The 21,607-nt window shown below is 57.3% G+C and overlaps 2 protein-coding genes across 2 annotated transcripts; one reads left to right on the top strand and one right to left on the bottom strand.

The window, feature by feature from the left end:
* Positions 1-1,647: 1,647 nt before the first annotated feature.
* ITPKA (inositol-trisphosphate 3-kinase A) lies at positions 1,648-11,405 on the top strand. The gene is made up of 7 exons (XM_070424937.1): positions 1,648-2,582; positions 9,264-9,360; positions 9,447-9,663; positions 9,799-10,003; positions 10,255-10,356; positions 10,643-10,714; positions 10,800-11,405. The coding sequence occupies exons 1-7, from the start codon at positions 2,094-2,096 to the stop codon at positions 11,001-11,003; spliced, it is 1,386 nt and encodes a 461-aa protein (XP_070281038.1). The 5' UTR covers positions 1,648-2,093; the 3' UTR covers positions 11,004-11,405.
* Positions 11,406-12,108: 703 nt separating this feature from the next.
* Positions 12,109-18,910, bottom strand: LTK (leukocyte receptor tyrosine kinase). The gene is given in 22 exon segments (XM_070407133.1): positions 12,109-12,334; positions 12,336-12,391; positions 12,503-12,549; positions 12,552-12,583; positions 12,629-12,793; positions 12,897-12,945; positions 12,948-12,997; positions 13,098-13,190; positions 13,330-13,443; positions 13,542-13,568; positions 13,570-13,626; positions 14,039-14,094; positions 14,257-14,300; positions 14,303-14,346; positions 14,873-14,907; positions 14,909-15,084; positions 15,356-15,429; positions 16,035-16,191; positions 16,604-16,633; positions 17,507-17,657; positions 18,043-18,565; positions 18,807-18,910. Coding segments are annotated over 22 exon segments (2,310 nt in total).
* Positions 18,911-21,607: the final 2,697 nt, after the last annotated feature.

Below are 21,607 nucleotides of genomic sequence, written 5' to 3'. Positions count from 1 at the left end.
GTGACCTTGTATAAGTACCTTAACCCTTTTGTGACTTCTACTGCAAGGCTAGGATACATCTAAAGGTCCTTTCCACTCTAAAAGTCTATGAAATTAGCTCTCATTTCAAACCCATTCCCCAGTTTGCCCTTGCCCTTCCAGGGAGGGGCACTTGGGCAGGTATGGGCAAAGAGCTCTTCTTTGGTTACGGACCCTTGGGCCAGTGCCTGATACCAGAGGAAAAGAAATCGCCCCTGAGTTTTCTCTCAGCAGCCAGGACAGAGACCCAGTTCCCACCCTGCTTGTTCCTCTACCTGCTCCTCTGGCTGGTACCCCCCTGGCGAGTGTAGCCTTCAGATCTGACTGCCCAGACACTGGCAAGCACCATGCCTATCTTTCCGATTCTGACAGGTCCTTGCTGACTCTCCCCATTGCTGGGCTTGCCCCTAGTCCCCCTCTGAGGGCAGTACCTTTCCAGCTCCCACCACAGACCAGGGCAGCTCCAAAGGAGGGAGAGAAGTGAGTGCAGGACACATGGGTGTTTCTGGGACTTGAAGCTCTATAGTGTACCCCTCACTCAGACACCCAGGCTCCTCCGGACTTCTGTGCCTCAGAGGAGGCAGCCATGTGATTTTCCAGGTTCTCCACAGAGGACTCAGTGTTCAAACTCCTGCATTTTCTTCTTTCTCTCACTTATTTCCTCAGTTTCTCCTCCCTCCTTCCCCTCCCACTCCTTCATCAAATTCCCCAAGATCTTTCTTCTTTGCTGAAGGTCCCCGTTCTTCCTCTGAGCCCTCCTTTTCTCTCCTCCAGGGCCATCCTGGAATCCTGGCTGACTGATAAGGACAGGAACGCTCCTCCTTTGGGCCATCAGCATGAGAGGCAGTCCTCCTGGGACACTCTCCCCTCGCAGCCCCCAACAAACCCTCAGCACCAGGCACCTGACAAGGGATCCTCACTTGAGGCCGTTGGGGGAAGACGGCAAATGCTGTGAAATACTGAATTCTACTCAAAGCAGCCTTGCAGTTCCATTGACCACTAACATGTGAAGTGGCCAAAGACCCACCACAAAGATGCCACCGATGAGCACATTGCAGTGCATGAGACACTTCTCCACTATCAGCGGTCTTCCCAGTTTCACAGCCCCTGCTCTGTGAGTCGGTGAGGTTTTCCTAATCACATTCAGAGCGAGGTGAACCTGTGATTGGCTATTTCTGCCACCCACACTAAAACTATTCCAACGTCATAGAGATCTCACATCGTCCACTTTATTTTATTCTTACAGCAATCCTGCGAGGTGGACAACCATCCTGAGGAGGAGAAGCAGCAGTTCAAGGAGAGGAAATGACTTGCTTACAGCCACACAGCAGACTCCAAGCCTCAGACTCCAAAAGGAAAGGGGAAGGGGGGCCCCATCAGCCAGCCACCAGGTGTGCAGCCCCGGACTCGGCCGGGCACGTGGAGAGCCAGGCCCCGCCCCCTGGCCCTGTTCCCCGCCTGCCAGGAGTTTGAGGGAAGAAGTCTGGGCTGTTCCTGGGACCACGTCCCCACGTGCGCGCACGCCCTGGGGTGAGGCTTCTTTGCAAAGCCAATGGCCTTGAACTCTGTGCTGGAGGGGCACTGGGCGGAGGGAAACCCGGAGACCGGGGTGGATGGAACGCGGAAAGGAGGCCGCGGGACTGGGTGGGAGGGTGAGAGAAGGACTAGCTCCTCCCTGCGGGGCCAGCGACCTGGGAGCCGCCGGGAGGAATCCTCCCCAGCGCGAAGCCAGGGAAGGCAGGAGGACCTGGAGGTGCAGCGGCCCCTCCCGTCTCCTCCCGGACGCGCAGAGAGACGCCGCGAGGGCCAGACCCTGATTTTTTGTCCATGACGTCTGGGCTTCCCAGACACCAGGAGCCGCGACAGGGAGACTTCTCCGCGGGGCAAGGGCCCTTGGAGGCCCGCGCTTTCTCTGAAAGTGAAAGAAGTGGGCGGGGGGCGCGGCCGAGGCGGGGCCCGGGCGGGCGGCGGCGCAGGCTCCGCCTCGGGGCAGTCTCCCGCCCGGGGCGCCGAGCGTCTCCAGTCCCCGCCGCGTCGCGGGCTGGTGGGCTCCGCTGCGGATCTTGTGCAGGGAAATGACCCTGCCCGGGGGCCCGACGGGCATGGCAAGGCCGGGAGGCGGGGGGCACTGCAGCCCCGGGCTGGAGCGGGCCCCGCGCCGGAGTGTCGGGGAGCTGCGCCTGCTCTTCGAGGCGCGCTGCGCCGCGGTCGCCGCCGCCGCCGCCGCCGGGGAGCCCCGGGCCCGCGGGGCCAAGCGGCGTGGGGGACAAGTCCCCAACGGGCTTCCGCGAGCTCCCCCGGCCCCAGTGATCCCGCAGCTGACCGTGACCGCCGAGGAGCCAGACGTCCCCCCGGCCAGCCCCGGGCCGCCCGAGCCGGAGGGCGGCTGGCTCCCGGCCGTGGGCTCCTCGCACCTGCAGCAGCCGCGCCGCCTCTCCACCTCGTCGCTTTCCTCCACTGGCTCCTCGTCCATGCCGGAGGACTCGGAGGACGATCTGCTGAGCGACAGCGAGAGCCGGAGCCGCGGTAACGTGCAGCTGGAAGCGGGCGAGGACGTGGGTCAGGTACGGGCCGCGGGGGCGGGGCCGGGGGCAGTGCGCGGGGGACCCAGCTCCGAGCGCTCCGGGGTCCGACTCCCGCCCCAAGGTCCCTCCGCCCAGGGCCTGGTTCTCACTGCTCCGGGGGCTTAGGGGCCGGAGGGAGGCCTCCGCGGACCTCTCGCCGTGGCAATTTTCACCCCGTTTCCGCGGGAGGTTCGCGGGCCGGGCCCTGGGGCGTCTAAGAAGGCGAGTGAGGAGGAGCCTGCGACCGGCCACGGGGACCGGGTGGGGTGGGGAGCGGGGGATCGTGACCGGCTGGCCGCGAGGTGGGACCTGGGAGATCGGAGGGGTAGGCTTGCCCCGCGAACTGTCGGGGAGAGAGGGGCGCACGAGTCACTCCATCTCGCCGCCCCCTCGCCCGCGCCGCGGCCCCACCCCCGCCGTTGCCACGGTTTCCCTCTCCTGAGTGGGAGTGGAGCGGCGCTACAGGCTCAGCTCGGGAGCCGCCGCCGTCTGCTCCCGGCGCCCGCACAAGGCGTGGACGCGGGGAAGGAGGAGCGCAGGGCCGGGAGCTCTGGCCGGCAGCGGAGCGCCGCCCTCCCAGTTCGCTGCTACTAATTATGGCCGCGGGAGGGTAAACTGAGGCCGAAAGGGCGTGATCAGCCTGCTAGTCGCCGCCTCTAGTGTCAGAGGCCTGGTCTGCCCCTCGAATAATCCGAATAATCCAGGCCGGGGTGCGGCGCAGTCACTCCCGGTGCCTGCCCCTGAGGGGTGTGCCGCGCCCAGGAGAGCCGTCCTGTGCCCCTTGTTTAAACGAAGGCCAAATACTTTAAATAACTCCTGGCCAGGGCTAAGGAGTTGCTCTAGATCCACGTTATGCAAGTGTCCCTGGAGCCGAGGGAGAGGCGAAGGGCGCCCCGCGGGCCCCCGTGGCTCCTGGCCTTCCCCGAAGGGCGGTGTGAGCCGCGGGCGCCCCGGGGTGGCCTCCGCGCGGCGGGGAGAGCGCTGGGGCGCGGCCGGCCTGCGGAACCCAAGCCCCGCCGCGCGCTCGGATGGGAAGAGGCGGGGAGACACTTGAACGACCTGCAGCGGATCCGTGACTCAGTTACCCCCTGAGACCGGCTTTACCCAGAGGGCGGCATGGTTTGTGACACAAAAGAAAAAAGAGAAAAAGTCTCATAGAACAGGAACACCCGCTGCCGGGTAGGTGCGGGGAGTAAGGGTGCCCTAGCCCAGGATAATTCCTAGTGCAGCCCTGGCCCAAGCAGGGAGGGGTGCCTCCTGGGGTTTCCCAGGAGGTGGATGTGGGTGGGGCAGTGAGAGATCTGCTGCCTCCCTGCCTCCTCGCCCGCTGCGCCCCCGCTCCATCTCTGACAGCTGAGAGGCGGGCCCAGAAGGAAGGGCCCACGAGGGCAGCCCCCGGTTCTCTCTAACGTCCGTGGGCGGAGGAGGTCCCGCGGCCCAAGCCCGGGAGCGCCGTCGGCAGGAGCCAGCACTCCGGGAGCAGTCGCAGCTGTGCCCTGGTGTCTCTGGCGGCCTACCCCCCCACGCTGAGCTGGAGCAGATGGCCTCTCGAAGGCCCTTCCAGCTCCAAGGCTGCGTCTCTCGGGCCTTCCCAACCCCCAGCCCGCCGGGGCCTCCCCGAAGGCAAACAGCCACGGCGGCGGCAGATAAGCCAGGAACTGTTGACAGAGGCCTCCTGCGTCCGCGTGGAAGGGCCCGGCGCGGACTTTGCCTCGCGGCCGGTCGGGAGCGGCACCGCGCGCCCGCCAGGACGCCTCGAGGGCTTCCCCGGGCAGGAAGCAGAGCCCAGGAACTGGCTGGCCTACAGGATGCACCTGGGAGAAGGGCGCTGTGGCAGCGCCGAGGAGCTCCCGGGCACCAGCCCCGGGCACCCAGGCCTGGGCAGATAACCGGAGTGGCCAGAGCAGGAGGCCTGCGAAGACTCCGCCTTGCCTCTGCCTGGCACACGCGTCCTTCTCCTTCTCCTCCTAGGAGCCCCCAACAGCCTTCCAAGAGCCTGGAGCCTTGCTCCCCGCAGGGTAGTTGGGGCTGGACAGCCCTGCCTCCCTCCCCAGGCCTTTCCTCTTGTATAGGGAAAAGTCATGGGCAGGGAAACCTACACAGGCGAGGGAAGGGGGGGGGGGTGTGTTAGGGGCCTGTCCCCAAGGACAGCTGGCATGAGTGTCTGTATTCTTAGGCCTTCCCTGCCTCTTAAGACAATCGTGGGGTGTTGCTCTAGCAGAAGAGAGGATGTTTGGCTCCTGTTCACTTCTTTCTCTTCTCTCAGTGCTCCAGGATGGGTAAGGAGACCTGGATGCCATCCTGTCCTGGACTCAGAACTCCCACACTTCACTTTTCACTAATTATAGAGCAGAATTTAGGTTAACTGACTTCCTTTTTATAAAGTAAATGCCCTGGGGAAGGTGAAGTCGTGGGTCACTTATACCTTCGTGCAAATGATTTTATAAATTTAAACTGATTGCTTTCACCACCACCACCATTACCACCACCACAGGGAGTGCTAGTTTGATAGGGCAGTGGCAACATGGGGAGGGGGTTGGGCTGGTAGAGAGCTGCAGCCAATGACTGAAGGGCTGGAGGCAGGGAGTGTGGGGATGAGCACCAAAGGCAAAGGGTCCGTTCTGGCAGCAGGCACACCGAGTACCTGATGTGATACAGAAGCAGGAGTCCTCCCGGCTTCCAAATAGAGCTTAGATAAAGGCCCGTTAGAGGCTTGTGTCTAGCAAAGCCCTGCCCAGAGAGAGATGCTCCTAGTTCAGCCCCAGGAGTGAGGAATTGTCAGAGGGTCCTCCTGTGACTTCGTTAAAGACACACAGGTCAGCTCTCATGGGCCTTTTGCCCCAAGATGAGCTGGTTTCCCAGTCTTCTGTGGGGAGTAGGCTGGGCCAGAGGATGGTGCTTTGGCCCTCTTTTCAAGTAGATTTCACTTTGTAACATAATAAATCTGCTTTCTGAGACACATACAATAAAAGCCTACCCTGCTAAAAAATATCTCCCCTGCTGCTGTTCATGTGCCCAAATCATCACCCACCCACCAAAGGATGTTTCACATGCATCTTTTAAAAAATATATTTTTATTGATTTCAGAGAGGAAGGGAAAGGGAGAGATAGAAACATCAATGATGAGAGAGAACCATTGATTGGCTGCCTCCTGCATGCCCCCTACTGGGGCTCAAGCCCATAAACTGGGAGTCAAACCTGTGACCTCCTGGTTCATATGTTGAAGTTCAACCACTGAGCCATGCCAGCAGGGCAGGATATGTTTTTATTGAGTTTTTTAGAGAGACAGAGAGAGAGAGAAAGAGAGAGAGAGAGAGAGACATGGATGTGAGAAAGAAACACTGACAGGCTGCCTCCTATATGTACCCTGACTGGGGATCAAACTCCCAACCTTTTGGTGTATGTGATGATGCTACAACCAACTGAACCACCTGGCCAGGGTGGACATGTGCATCTTTATATGCATTTATGTCCTGGGGGAGGTACCAGGTAGCTCCTTAAGATGGAAAACGGCAGTGAGTTCCATGACACTTGTATCAACTCCTTCCATGTTTGAACATATCCATTAGTGGCAGGGGAGCTAAATCCTGTCATACCGCCTCAGGAGGTGGCTGGGAGGGCTCAGATGACATAATAGGTATTAAAGCCCTTTGTAACCTGCATGACTAGAACCAGCCTTTGTCTTCGCTGCTCTCAGTTGACATGATCCTCTCAAAATTGTGGTGGTAAGGGTAGATGATGCCCCAATTTTACATCATCTTGGGAGCAAGTTGATGCTGTGTCATCACATATCAATCAAGTGGCAGTAGTCCTGGACTGCAGGTGTTAAATCCTCTTCTACCAGGTCTACCTCTATCTATCTTCAGCCCCACTCACTGCTCCCACATGATCCCAGAAGAAAGAATAATGCAGTTCTCCCATCTCATTTGACCCAAGGCTGATTCCCTCTTCTACTGGGGCAGCTACAGAAATAGTTGTACCCTCTGATTGACTCCATTCTGGTCCCACTGTCCCCCACAGTCTGCCAGTAGGCCCCTAAAGCTGCCTCAATCCCACAATTAACCTCATTCCTTTGGATGAAGGCAAAGGTATCCTGCCAACAGAGAGGGGTCTCCAGGCAGATCTCAGTGTTTCCCCAAAACACACCACTTTGTGGTTGCAAATTGCTTCACCTAGTACACAGCTCTTTCTAGTGTGGAGGTCCCATTTTCCCCAAAAGAAATCGAGGTGGTAGCATGGACTTTGGAACCAGTTGGGTCAATTGGAACATAGGGAGGGGGTTGGGCTGGTAGATAGCTTGAACCAGGGGCTGGGCGGCTAGAGGCAGGAGGTGAGGGCATGTTAACTCTTTGAGCCTCGATTTCTCCCTATAAAATAGCAATAATGCCACCACCTCATGCACTTGCTGTCCCTGTGGATCATTATCATGATTCTCAAACTGAGAGTGGGAGAAGAGGGTATAGGGTGGTGCCGCTTAATACACATGGCACATACATCTTCCCAGAATTTTATTTGAAGATTTGGAGGTGGGAGAGTTTATAATAAAACTTGGATTGTTATGCAGCATAATGCAAGCCTTGTAGGTATTTAAAGAGTGAATAAGGAGTTTTGAAAGAGCTGTCATGCTTCTAGTGGGTTGCTCCTGGCTACACCCCTAGATCCCCGGGGATTGGACACGTGATCACACCCCGGTGTGCTATGTAGGGACTGCAGTAGGAAAGCAGTAGCAATGCTGTCTTGTGGAGGCTGAGAAGTGCCTGGCATACAGTAGGCGGTCAGTACATGGTGGCTTGTGTTATGGCAGCAGCTATGTCTTCCCAGAGGAAACGGGCTCACACAGATGAAGTTCTCGCTTGGACTCACTCAGCTAGAACATGACAGAGCCAGGACTGGAACCAACTCCTGACTCCCCATCCAGTGCTCTGTCACTAACCCCATCTCCTCCACATGGGAAAGGGCCTAATGGTGAGCAGCCTTCCCCTACTTAGACCACTACCCCAGTTTGCCCCCTCCCTCTGAGAACTCCCTCTAGTCAAGGAGGCTGGATTCCTGGGTTCCAGCCCTGTGGGAGCACACATGTGTAACTCCTCTAAAAGCAGGCACCCCTGGGGGGAGGCAGCAGACATGCAGTTTGGATGAGCAAACCTGTGCGCTACGAACCCGTTGACATAGGAATGATGGGTTTTGGTGGGAAGAGGAAAGGTCCAGAGTATGAGACGGTCTCAGGATTGGGTGGAGGCCAGAAGCAGTGGTCATGAGGCAGGAGGTTCATCAAAACCCACATTTCCCTCTCAGTTTCATCGAAGATAACAGACCCTCAGCTCTGTATTGCGTTTTCAAAGCCCTGAGTCTTGCTAACTGGTGAGGAGCGATATGGCATCCAGGGATAGCAGATGATTTGGGGAAACCTCAAGCCATTATTTCTTCAGACCCAGCCAGGCTAGCCTCCTGCCCCAGGCCTTTGTCAAGATTTGTTTCTGTGATTGTCTCCCTAAATGGGAGGAACCTGTGGTCCCAAAGTGAATGAATCAACAATCCATATTTGGGGCATGCTCTCTCCTTCCCCCTCCGCTTCCCCCACAGGCAGCATGTGTCTCCTAAACTCTAAGGACCCATGAGACTCGCAACCAGGGGAACAATGGGCAGTGGCATCTCACCAGGGGCTAATGCCCTGAACCTGTCCCCACGGTGCCCTTCTCTCTGACTCTCAAGTGAGCTGATAGCAGCCCCATCTCTTTCGCCATAACATTTCTAGTGAACCAAGGCAGCCTCTTGCCTGTTGCTCCTTCTAGCTATCCTAGGCCCTTCCTTGTTTCACTGTCCCCAGCTTTCATAAACATATTCTCAAAATAAGTTTAAAAAGCAATCCAGTCCAGTTCAGCGTTTGAGCATCAACCTATGAACCAGGTCACGGTTTGATTCCAGGGCACATGCCTGGATTGCGGGCTTCATCCCCAGTAGGGGGAGCGCAGGAGGCAGCGGATCAATGATTTTCCTCATTAATGTTTCCATCTCTCCCTCTCCCTTCTTCTCTGAAATCAATAAAAATATATTTTAAAAAACAATCCATATTTGTCCAGCTTCTACTTCATGCCAAGAAATGAGGTCAGGGGAGAAAGAGCCTGTCACTTTCAAGCCTCATTTACTACTCACAACACAGTGAGAGCAGCCATTTCCCCATTTTACAGATGAAGAAGCTGATGCTCGAAGGCTTGTTTCTCTGGCCCCCAAATATCCTGAGGCATTGGTAGAAATGCAAGTTTTTGGTCCTACCCCAAACTTAGAATTTCCCTGTGGTAAACCCAAGAACCTGCATTTTTAAACAAGGGTGGTCATCAGTTGATTCTCACGCTCACAAAAACCTACGCCAGAGAAGTTTAATAACCTGCCCCAAAGTTCAGCTTTTGAGCGGCAGAACTGTAGTTCAGACCCGAGCCTTCTGACGCGAAGTCCAGGGCTCTTTTCAGCACCTTTGAGAAGCTGGATACCTGTCATCACCCTGTGTGTCTCAATGTCCACCACGCAGGCGCACAGTAAAGTTTCCTGAGTGAACAAATGAATGAATCAGGGGACCCTAGCTGCTTGCGGTGGGGCGGGCTGGCCGAGCCCCAGTCCTGAGGAGGGAGGGCTGATGCATGGATGAGATGCTGGACCTGCGGGCTCCGACCGTGTTGCTTTCAGAAAAGCCACTGGCAGAAGATCCGGACCATGGTGAACATGCCCGTCATCAGCCCTTTCAAGAAGCGCTACGCCTGGGTGCAGCTGGCCGGGCACACGGGTGAGCACGGGCGGGCGGGCGCGGGTGGGGAGGGCGCGTACCGGGGAGGGAGGAACGAGGCGGCGTTAACTGGGGTCCATCTGCAGGGAGCTTCAAGGCGGCGGGCACCAGCGGGCTGATCCTGAAGCGCAGCTCCGAGCCGGAGCGGTACTGCCTGGCGCGGCTGATGGCCGACGCGCTGCGCGGCTGCGTGCCCGCCTTCCACGGCGTGGTGGAGCGCGATGGCGAGAGCTACCTGCAGTTGCAGGACCTGCTCGACGGCTTCGATGGGCCCTGCGTACTTGACTGCAAGATGGGCATCAGGTACGTGAGCTCTGCCGGGCCGTGCGGGAACCGTCGGGCGGGGTCGCGGGAACCGTCGGGCGGGGGCGCGGGGCGGTGCTTGACGGGCCCTGGGGTGAGTCCGCTCCAGCCCCGCCGCTGCCTCCGCCTCCGTAGGACCTACCTGGAAGAGGAGCTGACCAAAGCCCGCGAACGACCCAAGCTGCGGAAGGACATGTACAAGAAGATGCTGGCTGTGGACCCCGAGGCGCCCACGGAGGAGGAGCACGCGCAGCGCGCGGTCACCAAGCCGCGCTACATGCAGTGGCGGGAAGGCATCAGCTCCAGCACCACGCTCGGCTTCCGCATCGAGGGCATCAAGGTGGGCCAGGCTCGCTTTGCTTTGCACAGCCCCGCCGTTCCTGCACCCCAGCCCACACCCACACCGCGGTGTCAAACCTCCCAGGCCCCCCCCCCCCCACCTCCCCACCCGCCGGCTGAATAAGCACCCTCCGGCGGCCGTCTCGCTGACTCGGGCTTCCAGCGTCCAGGGAGATACCGCTGCTCTAATGACCCTCCCCCCTCTGGCGGGTACGGGCCCCTGACGCTTCCTGTCCCACCTCCTTAATTAAGAAAGCCGACGGATCCTGCAGCACAGACTTCAAGACCACGCGGAGCCGGGAGCAGGTGATCCGAGTCTTCCAGGAGTTCGTGCAAGGGGATGCGGAAGTGCTGGTGAGTGCCGCGTCCTGGCACCTGCGCTGTCGGGGCGCCTGAAACCGAGGGACGCCCCCAGGCCACCCTGTCTAGTGCCCTCGCCTATGTGACCCCTGTCGTAGCATTTTCTCACACTGTGTTGTAATTTTTACGTTTCTTCCCTTCTGTCCTGCGCGCCACGGGAGGGCCTGTTTTTCCTCCACGGTATTTAACAAGCAGAGCATGAGTCGTGACCCCTAATGTTAGCAGCAGCTCGGTCAGTGTTTCGTTAATGTGCCCTCCTCTCCCGCCCTACCCTGTCCAGCGGAGGTATTTGAACCGCCTGCTGCAGATCCGGGACACCTTGGAGGTCTCTGAGTTCTTTAGGAGGCATGAGGTAAGGGGGAGGGCCAGGTTCCTGGTCTGTGGTCTGTGAGGGCTTCCCCAGAAGGGCCGTGGTCTGACCTTGTGGGTTTTGGCAGGTGATCGGCAGCTCCCTGCTTTTCGTACACGATCACAGCCATCGCGCGGGTGTGTGGCTCATCGACTTCGGCAAGACCACGCCCCTCCCTGACGGCCAGACCCTGGACCATCGGAGGCCCTGGGAGGAGGGCAACCGCGAGGACGGCTATTTGCTGGGGCTGGACAATCTCATTAGCATCCTGGCCAGCCTGGCCGAGAGATGAGGCTAGGGACTAGGCCCCTGTCCCCGCACAGACCCGCTGGTCTCACAAATGGACCTGCAGCTTTGTCCCCGCTGTGCATGCTGGGAAGAGACAAACCCAGAGGTTGGGGTGGTTCATAGGGTCCTGTAGGGCCAAGTGCCAACCACTGTGGGACGCACTGCACGCACCAAGGCTGTTCCCCATACAAACCCAAGCGGTCCCAGAGCTGATGACACTAAGTTAGGGGGTGGGGGGTACACTGTGACAATGGACTTCTTCCTGAGTCCAGCTATTCTGAGGGGGCTCTGTACTTCTCCAGAGAGGTGAGATAACGAATTTTATTTCACAGGCACTAGATCTATTGATCTATCCTTCCCACACTACAATGGACTCCCCTCCCCAATAAAACTCAAAGACACCAGCTTTGGTGACTCAGACTTCATCTCCTCCCTCCTCTGGTCCCCTCTTTCTCAGTTCCCAGGCATCTCTAAGGTCCACTCAGATCACTGGAGGATATGAGAAGAGTTATTTTTTAAAAAGAAAATTTATTGATTGATTTGAGAGAGGTTGAGGAGGAAGAGGAGGAGGAGGAGGAAGAAGAAGAAGAAGAAGGGAGGGAAGGAGAGAGAGAGAGAGAGAGAGAGAGAGATTTGTTGTTCCACCCATCCATTCATTGGTTGCTTCCTGTATGTGCCCTGACCAGGATCCAACCAGCAACCTTGGTGCATCAGGATGACACTCCAACCAGCTGAACCACACTGGCAGGGTGAGAAGAGCTCTTTATTAGTTGTCTGTAGGGTTGTGTGGACTGCCCAGGTGAAGGGTACTCATAGGAGAAGGGCAGTCCAGCAAAGGTTTCCTGCAGGAGGCAATTTCAACTGGCCACCCACATCAGAGGAAAGGGGGTTGGCCTCTGCTCTGGTCCCAAAGTTTAAAGTTTGGGAGTGGCCAGGCTCCTCCCCAGGAGGCCTGGGTCTGGTTTCCAGGATGGAAAGTCCTGTGGTGCAGGCCAACCTTGAGACAGGCCCAAGCATGCAGTACAAACTGGGGTGGAGGTGTGGGGGAGAGGCTACTGGAATAACAAGCCACCTAGAAGCCTGGGGAGGAGTGCAGGGAGGAACCACTGCTAGCACCAATGCCTATGTCCTCCCTCAGGGCCTCTTGGGGCCCAGCAGCTATAAATGGGATTCCAAGGGTCCCAAGGTGGGAGTCCTCTGGCATTAGGGGGCTTGAGGCCAGAGGACAGCCAGCTCCCTTTCCAGCTCTCAAAGTTCTTCAGACTCAGTTCCTGGGCCTGTGGGGACCTTAGCCCCTCCAAAGACCTGCTCCCCAGCCCAGCAGCCCTTTCTCTTCCTGGGCCCTGGCTCCGTTGGCAGAGATGAATTCAGCACATCAGGGTCCTGGGAGCACATCAGGGTAAGGGAGCAGTGGGCAAGTGTTGTTTTATGGCCTCCCTCCTGACCCCCAAGACAGGATGGTCAGGGCAGGTCATGGACACACCTGCCCTGTATTGAAGTCCAGTATGGAAGATGCTCCAAGATGCTGGCAAAACTAGGGCGGAGTTCAAGCTGTGCTGCCAACACTGGGTCAGGATGGGATACCTGGGGAGAAGTAGCAGTTTTTGCTCAACCATGGCTGTGAAGGACCCCCTCCCTGGGCAACACTCTAAACTCTCAGAGGCCCTAGACAGCCCCTGGGAGGGGCTGGCCATCAGTCCCACTCTGGCTATGAAGTCCTGCACCTCCTGGTTGGTGCCAGGGCAGAGCATATAGCCCAGTGAGAAGATCTCCAAGAGCAGTGCCCCAAAAGACCTGCATCATGAGTGGGGGGAACCTGTTGAAGCCCATCAGGCACAGCCTCCCTTTCCCTCACATGAGGTGGCCCACGGCAGGGGAGGGGAGGGTGTGGTATCACGAGGAGTCTATCTTGGATGTGAAGATGTCCTCCAGGAAGGCCTCTGGGGCATCTACTTGACTGGCAGCAGAGCCTGGCAACCCTTTAGGTAATAACTGCCTCTATAGGAGGGAGGAGGGGAGGGAGGAGCTATTCAAATCACAGGGGCTGCTGGGAAACTCCCTTGAAGCTGCAGCCTTCCCACCTCCCCAGTCCCCACACTTGTAGGTAACTCTAGCCCTCCAGAAGTCCCTCATCTTGGTCACTCAGCTGGGTCCACTGCAGCTCAGCAGACAGTTCCTGGCAGCAATGTCCCTGCAGAGTTGGGAGGACTGCCAGAACTCAGAATCTCTTGCTCTGATCTACTTTCATTAAAGTTATGTGGAAGGTCTCTTTCTTGGGGGGAGGGGGACAGTTGGGCTAAAGGATCCCATGAACCAGAATGACTCCTGACCTGCCAGTCAAGTGGATGCCTCAGAGGAAGATTTTCCTCAGGTAGTGGCAGCCCTGGGCTATGTCCTGGGCCAGCTGGAGCAGGTCCTGCATGGCCAGAGGTGATGGCTGGGCCTGGGTAGGGCAGAGGGTGCATTTGCCCATGAAGGTTTTGGCACACATGGACAGGGTCTTTAGAGGCACCTGGCGGGCTGGGAGAAGGATCTTATTAGCAGATGTGGCGGGCTGCGCCTCAGGAAATTTCATGTCCCCTCCAGACATCAACTCCAGCAGAATTAGGTGAGGGCCAGCCTGGAGGCTGAGCTCCACACCAGGGGTCCTCAAACTACGGCCCGTGGGCCACATGCAAATACAAATATTGTATTTGTTCCCGTTTTGTTTTTTTACTTCCAAATAAGATATGTGCAGTGTGCATAGGAATTTGCTCATAGTTTTTTTTTTTAATTATAGTCCGGCCCTCCAACGGTCTGAGGGACAGTGAACTGGCCCCCTGTTTAAAAAGTTTGAGGACCCCTGCTCCACACAGTGCACAATGTTCTGATGGCTGAACTTGCTGGGCTGGTGGTACACACATCCCATCACCAGCAGGGAGAGAAACCACGCTCTAGGCTCCACAAAACTGCAGGGGATCTCGGTGTCCCTAGACTTGCTACCTCTTAGCCCCATGGTGAAGAGAGGCAGCTCCTGCAGGTGCTGGGTGCCTTCCCCACAACTTCCACATGGCCTGTGGCCCCAGGTGCACCGCCATGAGGAAATCCCGCTCGTCCTGAGGAGAACAGAGTTCGGGCAGTCTAGGGAGGATAAGGGCACTGAGCTCCTGAGGTCCCCAGACACCAGGAGAGTGGGTTGACCCTAGCATCAGCAATTGTTTCTCTCTTTTTGGAACCCTGCTCTCCTGGCTCCAGCCAGAAGCTCCACCCCCTCTCACCTTGATAGCCACCTGCAGGGGGCTGGGGTCCCCAAGAAGGCCATAACCAGTCCCTCATAGATCTCTCCAAAGGCACAATGGCCCAGGGCTCTGCATGAAGACAGGTTAGAAGGGAGTGGGTAGCTGAGCCTGAGGAAGGGTTCTAGAGAGTCTTGTGTCGCTTTACCTCCCTCTCCCCCCTCCTTTGCCCAGCTGGCCTGGAAGGTCTGGGCTTTCTCTACAGCATGGCATGTTCCCAGGTGTAAGCCCTGCAGAGGCAATGTTGACTGGCACAGAGCCAGGGCAAAAGAGAAGGCAGGTGTGGGGTTGGGGCGGGGCGGGGGGGCGGGGGGGGGGAGTCTATATGAGGTCTACCCTTAGGTCCTTGCTGACACCCTGAGGTGGAGGCAACCCTTGCTCCAAAGGAATCACATCCTAGGGTTCCTACCATCCCAGAAATTAGGGATGACATCTGACCCTGGACAAGTTATTTTCTATTTTGGAGCTTCTCTGGCTTCTATCTCCTCTACAGAAGGTCTTTGGGCCAACAGCTGCTCTCTGGGATCTATAATTCACCAGGGAGTGGGGGAGGGGGGATTCGGAGTGCATAGGTCTCAGAAGGAGGGGGAGGACTCACCTGAGCAGATTGACATTATTTGGAGAAATCTCTCCCTAAGCCCTGGGGCAGAGGCCAGGACTGGGTTGGGCCAAGCCCCATCTGGCAGCAGTAGGGGTTAGGGGCTGTCCTGATGGTGGAGGGTTAAAGCTTGCTCAGCTGGAGCTCAGGGCCTGGCAATCCTGTCCCCCACAGACCCTGCCACTTCTTATGGTTCACGGAGGGTGGGCACACTCTACCTGCCCAGCAGCCCCACCCTGCTTTGCCTCCTCCTGCCCAGGGCACCTCCACAGATGCCCATTAAGCAAATGTTTTCCCCTGGGCCTCCCCAGCTGCTTCTATCCTTAGAACCCCACAGGAGTTCACCATTGCTCTGCTGGGAGTAGGGGGTCTTGAAATCAGCCATGTCTGCCCCTGAGACCCCACACAGCTCAGTGGAGAGGTGGGCAACCTTGAATCAGCCATGCTTGCTGAATGATCCGTACCCAGAATCAGGACCCACACACATAAGGAGGCTCAGTGTAGAAGCTGCCACCACAGCCACTAATAGAATCAGAGGGCCTGATATGGGGGCAGGTCTAGGAAGAAAGAGAGACACCTCCAGTGGGAAGCTCCTCTTTATCCCTTTACCCCAGGTTTTAGCCTTGCCTCAAGACGCAGCTCAACTATTAACTTTTCCAGGATGCTTTCCCACTTATCCTAGACAAACACAACCTCTCCCTCCTGAGAACCCCTAAAACACTTTACATCCCCCACAGTAATTGTCACTTAGATATATAGATATAGATGTAGATGTAGATGTAGATGTAGGTGTAGGTGTAGGTGTAGGTGTAGGTGTAGGTGTAGGTGTAGGTGTAGGTGTAGGTGTAGGTATAGGTATAGGTATAGGTATAGATGTAGATGTAGGTATAGGTATAGGTATAGGTATAGGGGTATAGGTATAGATGTAGGTATATAGATATAGGTATAGGTATAGATATAGATATAGATACAGATATATAGAGATAGATTCATATATCTAGATAGATGGATAGTGCCCCTCCCACACTAGATCACTAGACTACATGCTCCCTGAAGGCAGATCATGCACTGATGCATCTCTAATCTTCTGCCCACACCCAGTATCCTACTCCTCCTCCCAGCCTGTGGCCCCAGGAAGCCAGACCTTGGACAATGGCAGAACATACCCGTGCAGGTGCTGTTATTCACAGCTAGCTCCATGCCCTCTGAGCACATGCATTTGACCAACCAGAACTCTGCCTGCCATTGACAGTCTTTCAAAAGGCGATGACTGCAATTGAGGTGCAGTTGGCTCTCCACTTCTCCGTGGTTCCCTGTGACTATGAGTAAAATAACTGATATTGTGGGGTGAGGGAGGATGAGGTGGAGTGGGGTGGGGGGACACATGCTTTTGCCAGCCACATGTTTAATTCTAACCCTGGACCGTGGAACAAGGAGTCGTGCCAGGTATTTAAGGCTGGGTGGGAGGTCTTGGGGGGCTTCTGTCAGGCCTGCATACTCTCTGGAATCCTTGACCTTGCAGGAATTTGAGGAGAATTCATAGCAAGGAGATACTTGACAAGCACCCCAGCATGCCCCATACTAGCATCAAAACTGACAGCCCAGTTCCCCAATATTTCTGTGCTGTGCGAGAAGTAGGTAGTTCACAGTTCAGAGTTGCTGGCTCAGAGAGGAGTGGGATTGAGGAAAAGGGCTAGGCCAGGCTGAGAGGCGGGTGGCAGAGGCTACTACCTGCCAGAGGCTGCAGGGAGAGCTCAGCCCCTGGAAAGTGAAAGTGATAAGGGGAGGAAGGGGCACACAGCTGCCTCACTGCTGGGGAGGTGGGGAAGCTGGAGTCTCCCAGTGGAAATCCCAGTATGGCCTCCTCTATACTAGCATTACAATACAGGTGCTGCCAGTTCAGCAGTGGGAGCCAGGAGCCAGGAGCCAGGAGCCAGGAGCCAGAGAGGTGGGGATGGAGTAATCATCGGTAGGACCATCTCTGGCTGGTTGACTCCTTGTCCGTCTGATCCCTCTGGTCCCATGTCCTCAGCTATAAAATGGGGAGGCTGTATATAACGGGAGAAGATGTATATAAAGTATTTACAAACAGTGCAGCCTGGACAGACACGAGGGCTCTGTTCCTTACGCCAGTGGTTTCCAAACTGGACTGTACAGGATGGATTAGAACACAGATGGCTGGGACCCTCCCCTGGAGTGTCGGATTCAGTAGGTTGCTGAGGGGCTGAGAGTTGCATTTCTAACAACTTGTTGGTGCTGATGCTACTGGTTCGGGCACCTCACTTTGATTTAAACCGTCCCTGGCGTTCTGCCTCTGCTCAGTTTGCCCGTTAGGCCTGCTCTAAGTTCCCGCGACAGCTGCAGAACAAGAAGCGGGTCTGTGATGATGGAAAGGTCCTGGATTTAAATGAAAATCTGGGGGGTGCTGTCTGGAAGTGTAATTTGCAACTTATCAAACCTCTTTTTTGCTTTTTCTGACCTCTTTTTCTAAGAGCTATTGCTCTACCTGCTCCGGCCTGGAGCGGTCTCAACCCCTTTCCCACCCATTCTTCTGAGGAACTCGGCCGGTTCTAAGGCGCTAACCTCCTTCATTCTGGGGGGCGGCCCAGCTGCCCGCCCCAAGGGTGTACCCACCCGGTAGCCGCCGCCCCCACTCCCAGCGGCCGGCTGCGGCCCAGACAAGCGTGGCCCAGGCCTCGGCGCAGCCCTGGCCGCCCTCTGCCCCCGGCCGCGGTGAGCTCCGGGCCCGGGAGAGGAGACCCGCCAGGTCCAGCCGCCCCTTCGCCTGCGGGGAGACACAGGTGGGCTGGTAGCGGGGACCGGGAGCCCTCGCCCGCCGCCCTCCTCTCCCACTGCCCCGCCTCCGTGGAGCGGCTCTGCAGTTTCTCGGGGGCGGCCTGAATCCGGCCTCGGTCCTGCCGCCTCCGCGGGCCGCCGGCAGCCGCGGCTCCTACTCGCTTGCGCGCAGCTACCGGCCAGCGGCGCGTTCAGGGCCCGGCCGGGCGCTGGGCGAGGGTCTAGCCACCCCCCCTCCAGGGGCTGAGTAAGGAAAGGGGCTCCCGGCCACACCCAGGGACTTCGGAAGCCCAAGGCCCTACTTAGAGCTCCGGTGCGCGCCCTCGGGAAAGGGCTTGGGGGCCCCACGCTGCGCGCCGGAAGCGAGCACGGACCCGAAAGGCGTAGTGGTGTCCCCGCCTCCGCCGCCGCCACCGGCCCAGCGCCGAGCCCCCGGGACCCCTTCGGGCCCCTCTGTCGCCGCGGGCTCCGCAGCGGCCGAGACTCTCCGGGGCAGACGGGCGGCTCTCCGGGCTCCCGGGCGGGCATCGGCGCCGAAGCTGACCCCGGAGCAGCGCTCCCTCCCTTCGAAGACCCAGCCCTCGCCCTGCGCTCCGGCCCCGCCCGGTCCCACCGGCCCCGCCAGCTCCCGGGCAGGCGTCCTCTCCCCGCGGCCCCGCGAGGACGTGGAGCTGCTCCCCGCCCCCACGGGAGACACGGCCGAGAGGAGGGTGGTTCTCGGCGCCTCGGCCGCGCGCGGCTTGGAAGCGCAGGTCCTGCGGGCAGAGGGCGCGGCGTCCCCAGCCCTCGCCGTGGCCCCGGGGCCGCCGCCTGGAGCAGAGGTTGGTGACACCGACGGCGCTGGAGTTTCTTATCCGAGGGACTCGAGGCCCTGGTCGGTTTCGAAGAGATGGGACTCTGGGTTTACGCACCGGAACGTTAGACTTACGCGGGGCTCCGCCGCTGGTTGCGGGCCCTGTGCTGGGCGGGAACAGGCTCCTGGGGATGGGGCACGGGGTGGCGACGACTGCCCCCCGCCCCCGAGCTCCGCCAAAAGAGGGGCGGTCAGGTCGCGGGCCCCCGGTCGCAGCAGAACACCCTGCGCGCACGTGGCCTTCCTCCCGGAGGGTAAAACCTCGGGCTCACGGTGACCACCCACCTCCACTCCTTCTCTGCAGGTCCGGGTCCTGCCCCCCTGGCCCCGCAGGTGGAGAACTGCCAGGGCCCCTCGGTGTCCGGGAGAGGGAGGGAGGAAAGGGTCATGGAGCACCTGCCCGGTCCAGGTGTGCTGGGTAGAGGAGGAAGGGGCCCGCAGCTCACCGGAGGGAATGGCCGAGGGGCTGGCTCCAAGCCGCTAGGCTAGTTGGCGTCGCTGATGTTCGCGTTCTGGGGGCTTGGAGTTGGGGGGCGAAGAGAGGATGGCAAAAATGGAGCCTGGGACTAGGAGCTGGAGGAGAGAGTGGCTCCTGAAAGGTGGTAGGGAGACTGCGAGGTTGGGAGAAAGGCCAGGATGTTAATGGAGGACAGGAGATGGAGAGAAAAACTTCTCGCCCTGGCCGGTGGTTCAGTGGTTAGAGCGTCCGCCCGTTGACCGAAGGGTCGGGGTTCGATTCCCTGTCAAGGCATTGCAGGTTCAGTCCCCGCCCCCGTTGGGGTTCGAGTGGTAGGCGACGATGTTTATCGCGTGTTCTCTCTCTCTCTCTCTTTCTCTCTCTCTCTCCCTCTCCATCCCCCACCCACTTCCACTCTGTCTAAAAATCAATGGAAGAAATACCCTCGGGTGAGGATTAAAACAAAAGCTCTTCTCAATAGCCAGCCTTGGCCCTCGAGGCCACGCCCCTAACCCCACCGGCCAGTGCACACCAGCGCCTGGAAGCCAGCCAACCCAACTTTGGTCGCCACCGCCCAGCGCCCTGCGGGTGCCCACTGATACCTCTGCCAGTTTCTCTCCTAGAGAGCCCCTCCCAGTGAGCGACTTGGGACCCCAGGACCTGTACCTCCTTCCCCAGCTGAGTGATCAGGACCCTAGGATTCATGCATGCACCTCGCTTCTCCGCCCACAAGGGGTTTTTTTTTTTTTTTAAAAGGAATGAATGTCCCCTTTTACCTTTTTAAATATATTTTTATTGATTTCAGAGAGGAAGGGAGGAGAGAGAAACATCAATGATGAGAGAGATGCTGCTTGCACACTCCCTACTGGGGATTGAGCCCGCAACCCGGACATGTGCCCCTGACAGGAATCGAACCCGGGACTCTTCAGTCCACAGGCCAACGCTCTACCCGCTGAGCCTAACCGGCTAGGGCCCACAAGGGTTTGAAGCCTCTGAGGGAACCATTGGGAACAAGTCTGTAGAGACCACCAACCCCAACCTAGGAAAATGCCTCTGGCCAGACACTTCCCTGGCTGCCAGAAAGCCAGCCATAGCAGCAGGGGGCAGGAGCAGCCATCACCTATTCCCTGGTGCATTTAGGGTTGCTGGCTCAGACCCAACCAGAGTGTATAGGGCTAGATAGATGTAGATACAACAGTGATTTAGTAACAGCTCCCACCGTGCTTATAGGAGTAGCCAGTCTCTGGGTAGTCACCACCGGGTCCTAACGCTGGCCTGGCCACCCCCACCTCACACCACGGGTAGTCAGAGAGGGCCCCAAGGTGGAAGAACCTTGCAAAGCCCCACACACAAAGGCTCCAAGTCTCCAGCCACGGGCTGTCCCAGGGAATGGGGTGGCTATCACGTAGGGTGAAAGTGTCCCCACCCTTTTGAAGCAGGATCTTGAAAACGTGGAGAGCCACACCCAGCCACCCCATATGGGGCTTCTAGGTCTCTCAAGTCAGGAGCAGTGGGTGTATGTGCACACTTCATTGGTCGTGGCCACTGTGGTAACATACGGGAAGTGCTTTTTTTTTTTAATCTTTATTGATTTCAGAGAGGGAGAGGGAAAGAGAGAAACATCAATGATGAGAGAATCATTGATCAGCTGCCTCCTGCACATCCCCACTGGGGATCAAGCCTGCAACACAGGCATGTGCCCTTGACCGCAATCGAACCCAGGACCCTTCAGTCCACAGGCTGCCGCTCTATTCACTGAGCCAAACCAGTTAGGGCAGAGGTGCTCTTTAAACTGCCCTAAGTAAGGCATCAACACTTGCCATTACTTGTGACTGGAAGACTACCTCGCAACACCCTCAGAATCAAGGATCTCCAGCGTGATGGTGTGAAAGCCTGAATCCTGCTATCAGACATGAGTGCTAGTACTGTACTAGCATCTCTGGTCAGTGGGTGATGGTGTAGTCACAACTGTTCTGAGGCAGTTTCCCCACCATCTATAAAGATCATCGGAAGGAAAACTGCTCAGTTAATCACAAGGCATCCTACAACTGCGAGGGCCATTCAGCCTTCAGATAGTTTTGTATCTTCCTCTCTTTTGCACAAAGTACTAATTTTATAGGCTGAGGCATATATTTAATATAAAATACTGGAAAATGAAGCTATAGTAGTTAGGTACTCGGTACAATTCTCTGTGTGTATACTGCTAGATGTAGATACAACAGTGATTTTGTAAAAGCTCTGGTGCCTATGCCCTATTTAACTCTGTAAATATTCCACTATGAGGTCATAGGATTGCCTTTGTAAGGTCTCTGTAAGCCAATGGTTCTTAAGGGGGATGGAGCCTGGACAGCAGCATCAGCCATCACCTGGGAACTTGTTAGAAATGCAAATTCTTGGGTTTCACCCTAGACCTACTGAATCAGAAACACTGTGAATCAGAAACACTGGTGTAGGGCCCAACAATGTGTTTTAACACATTCTACAGGTGATTTGTCACATGGTAAGCTTAGGAATTACTGCTGTTTGCAGATAAAGTGGTTGCTTAGTAAAACATATTGTAAAATACTGTGTTCAGCAACTCCATTTATGGGGAGTGGGTTCTACCTACTGACAGGCACGCCATACCCAT

Source organism: Myotis yumanensis, unplaced genomic scaffold (assembly GCF_028538775.1).
Source record: "Myotis yumanensis isolate MYYU_CA2020_CCGP unplaced genomic scaffold, mMyoYum1.0.hap1 SCAF_1, whole genome shotgun sequence".
Classification (NCBI taxonomy): domain Eukaryota; kingdom Metazoa; phylum Chordata; class Mammalia; order Chiroptera; family Vespertilionidae; genus Myotis; species Myotis yumanensis.
The sequence above is the reverse complement of the archived record's forward strand: the minus strand, read 5'-3'. Positions and strand labels throughout refer to the sequence as shown.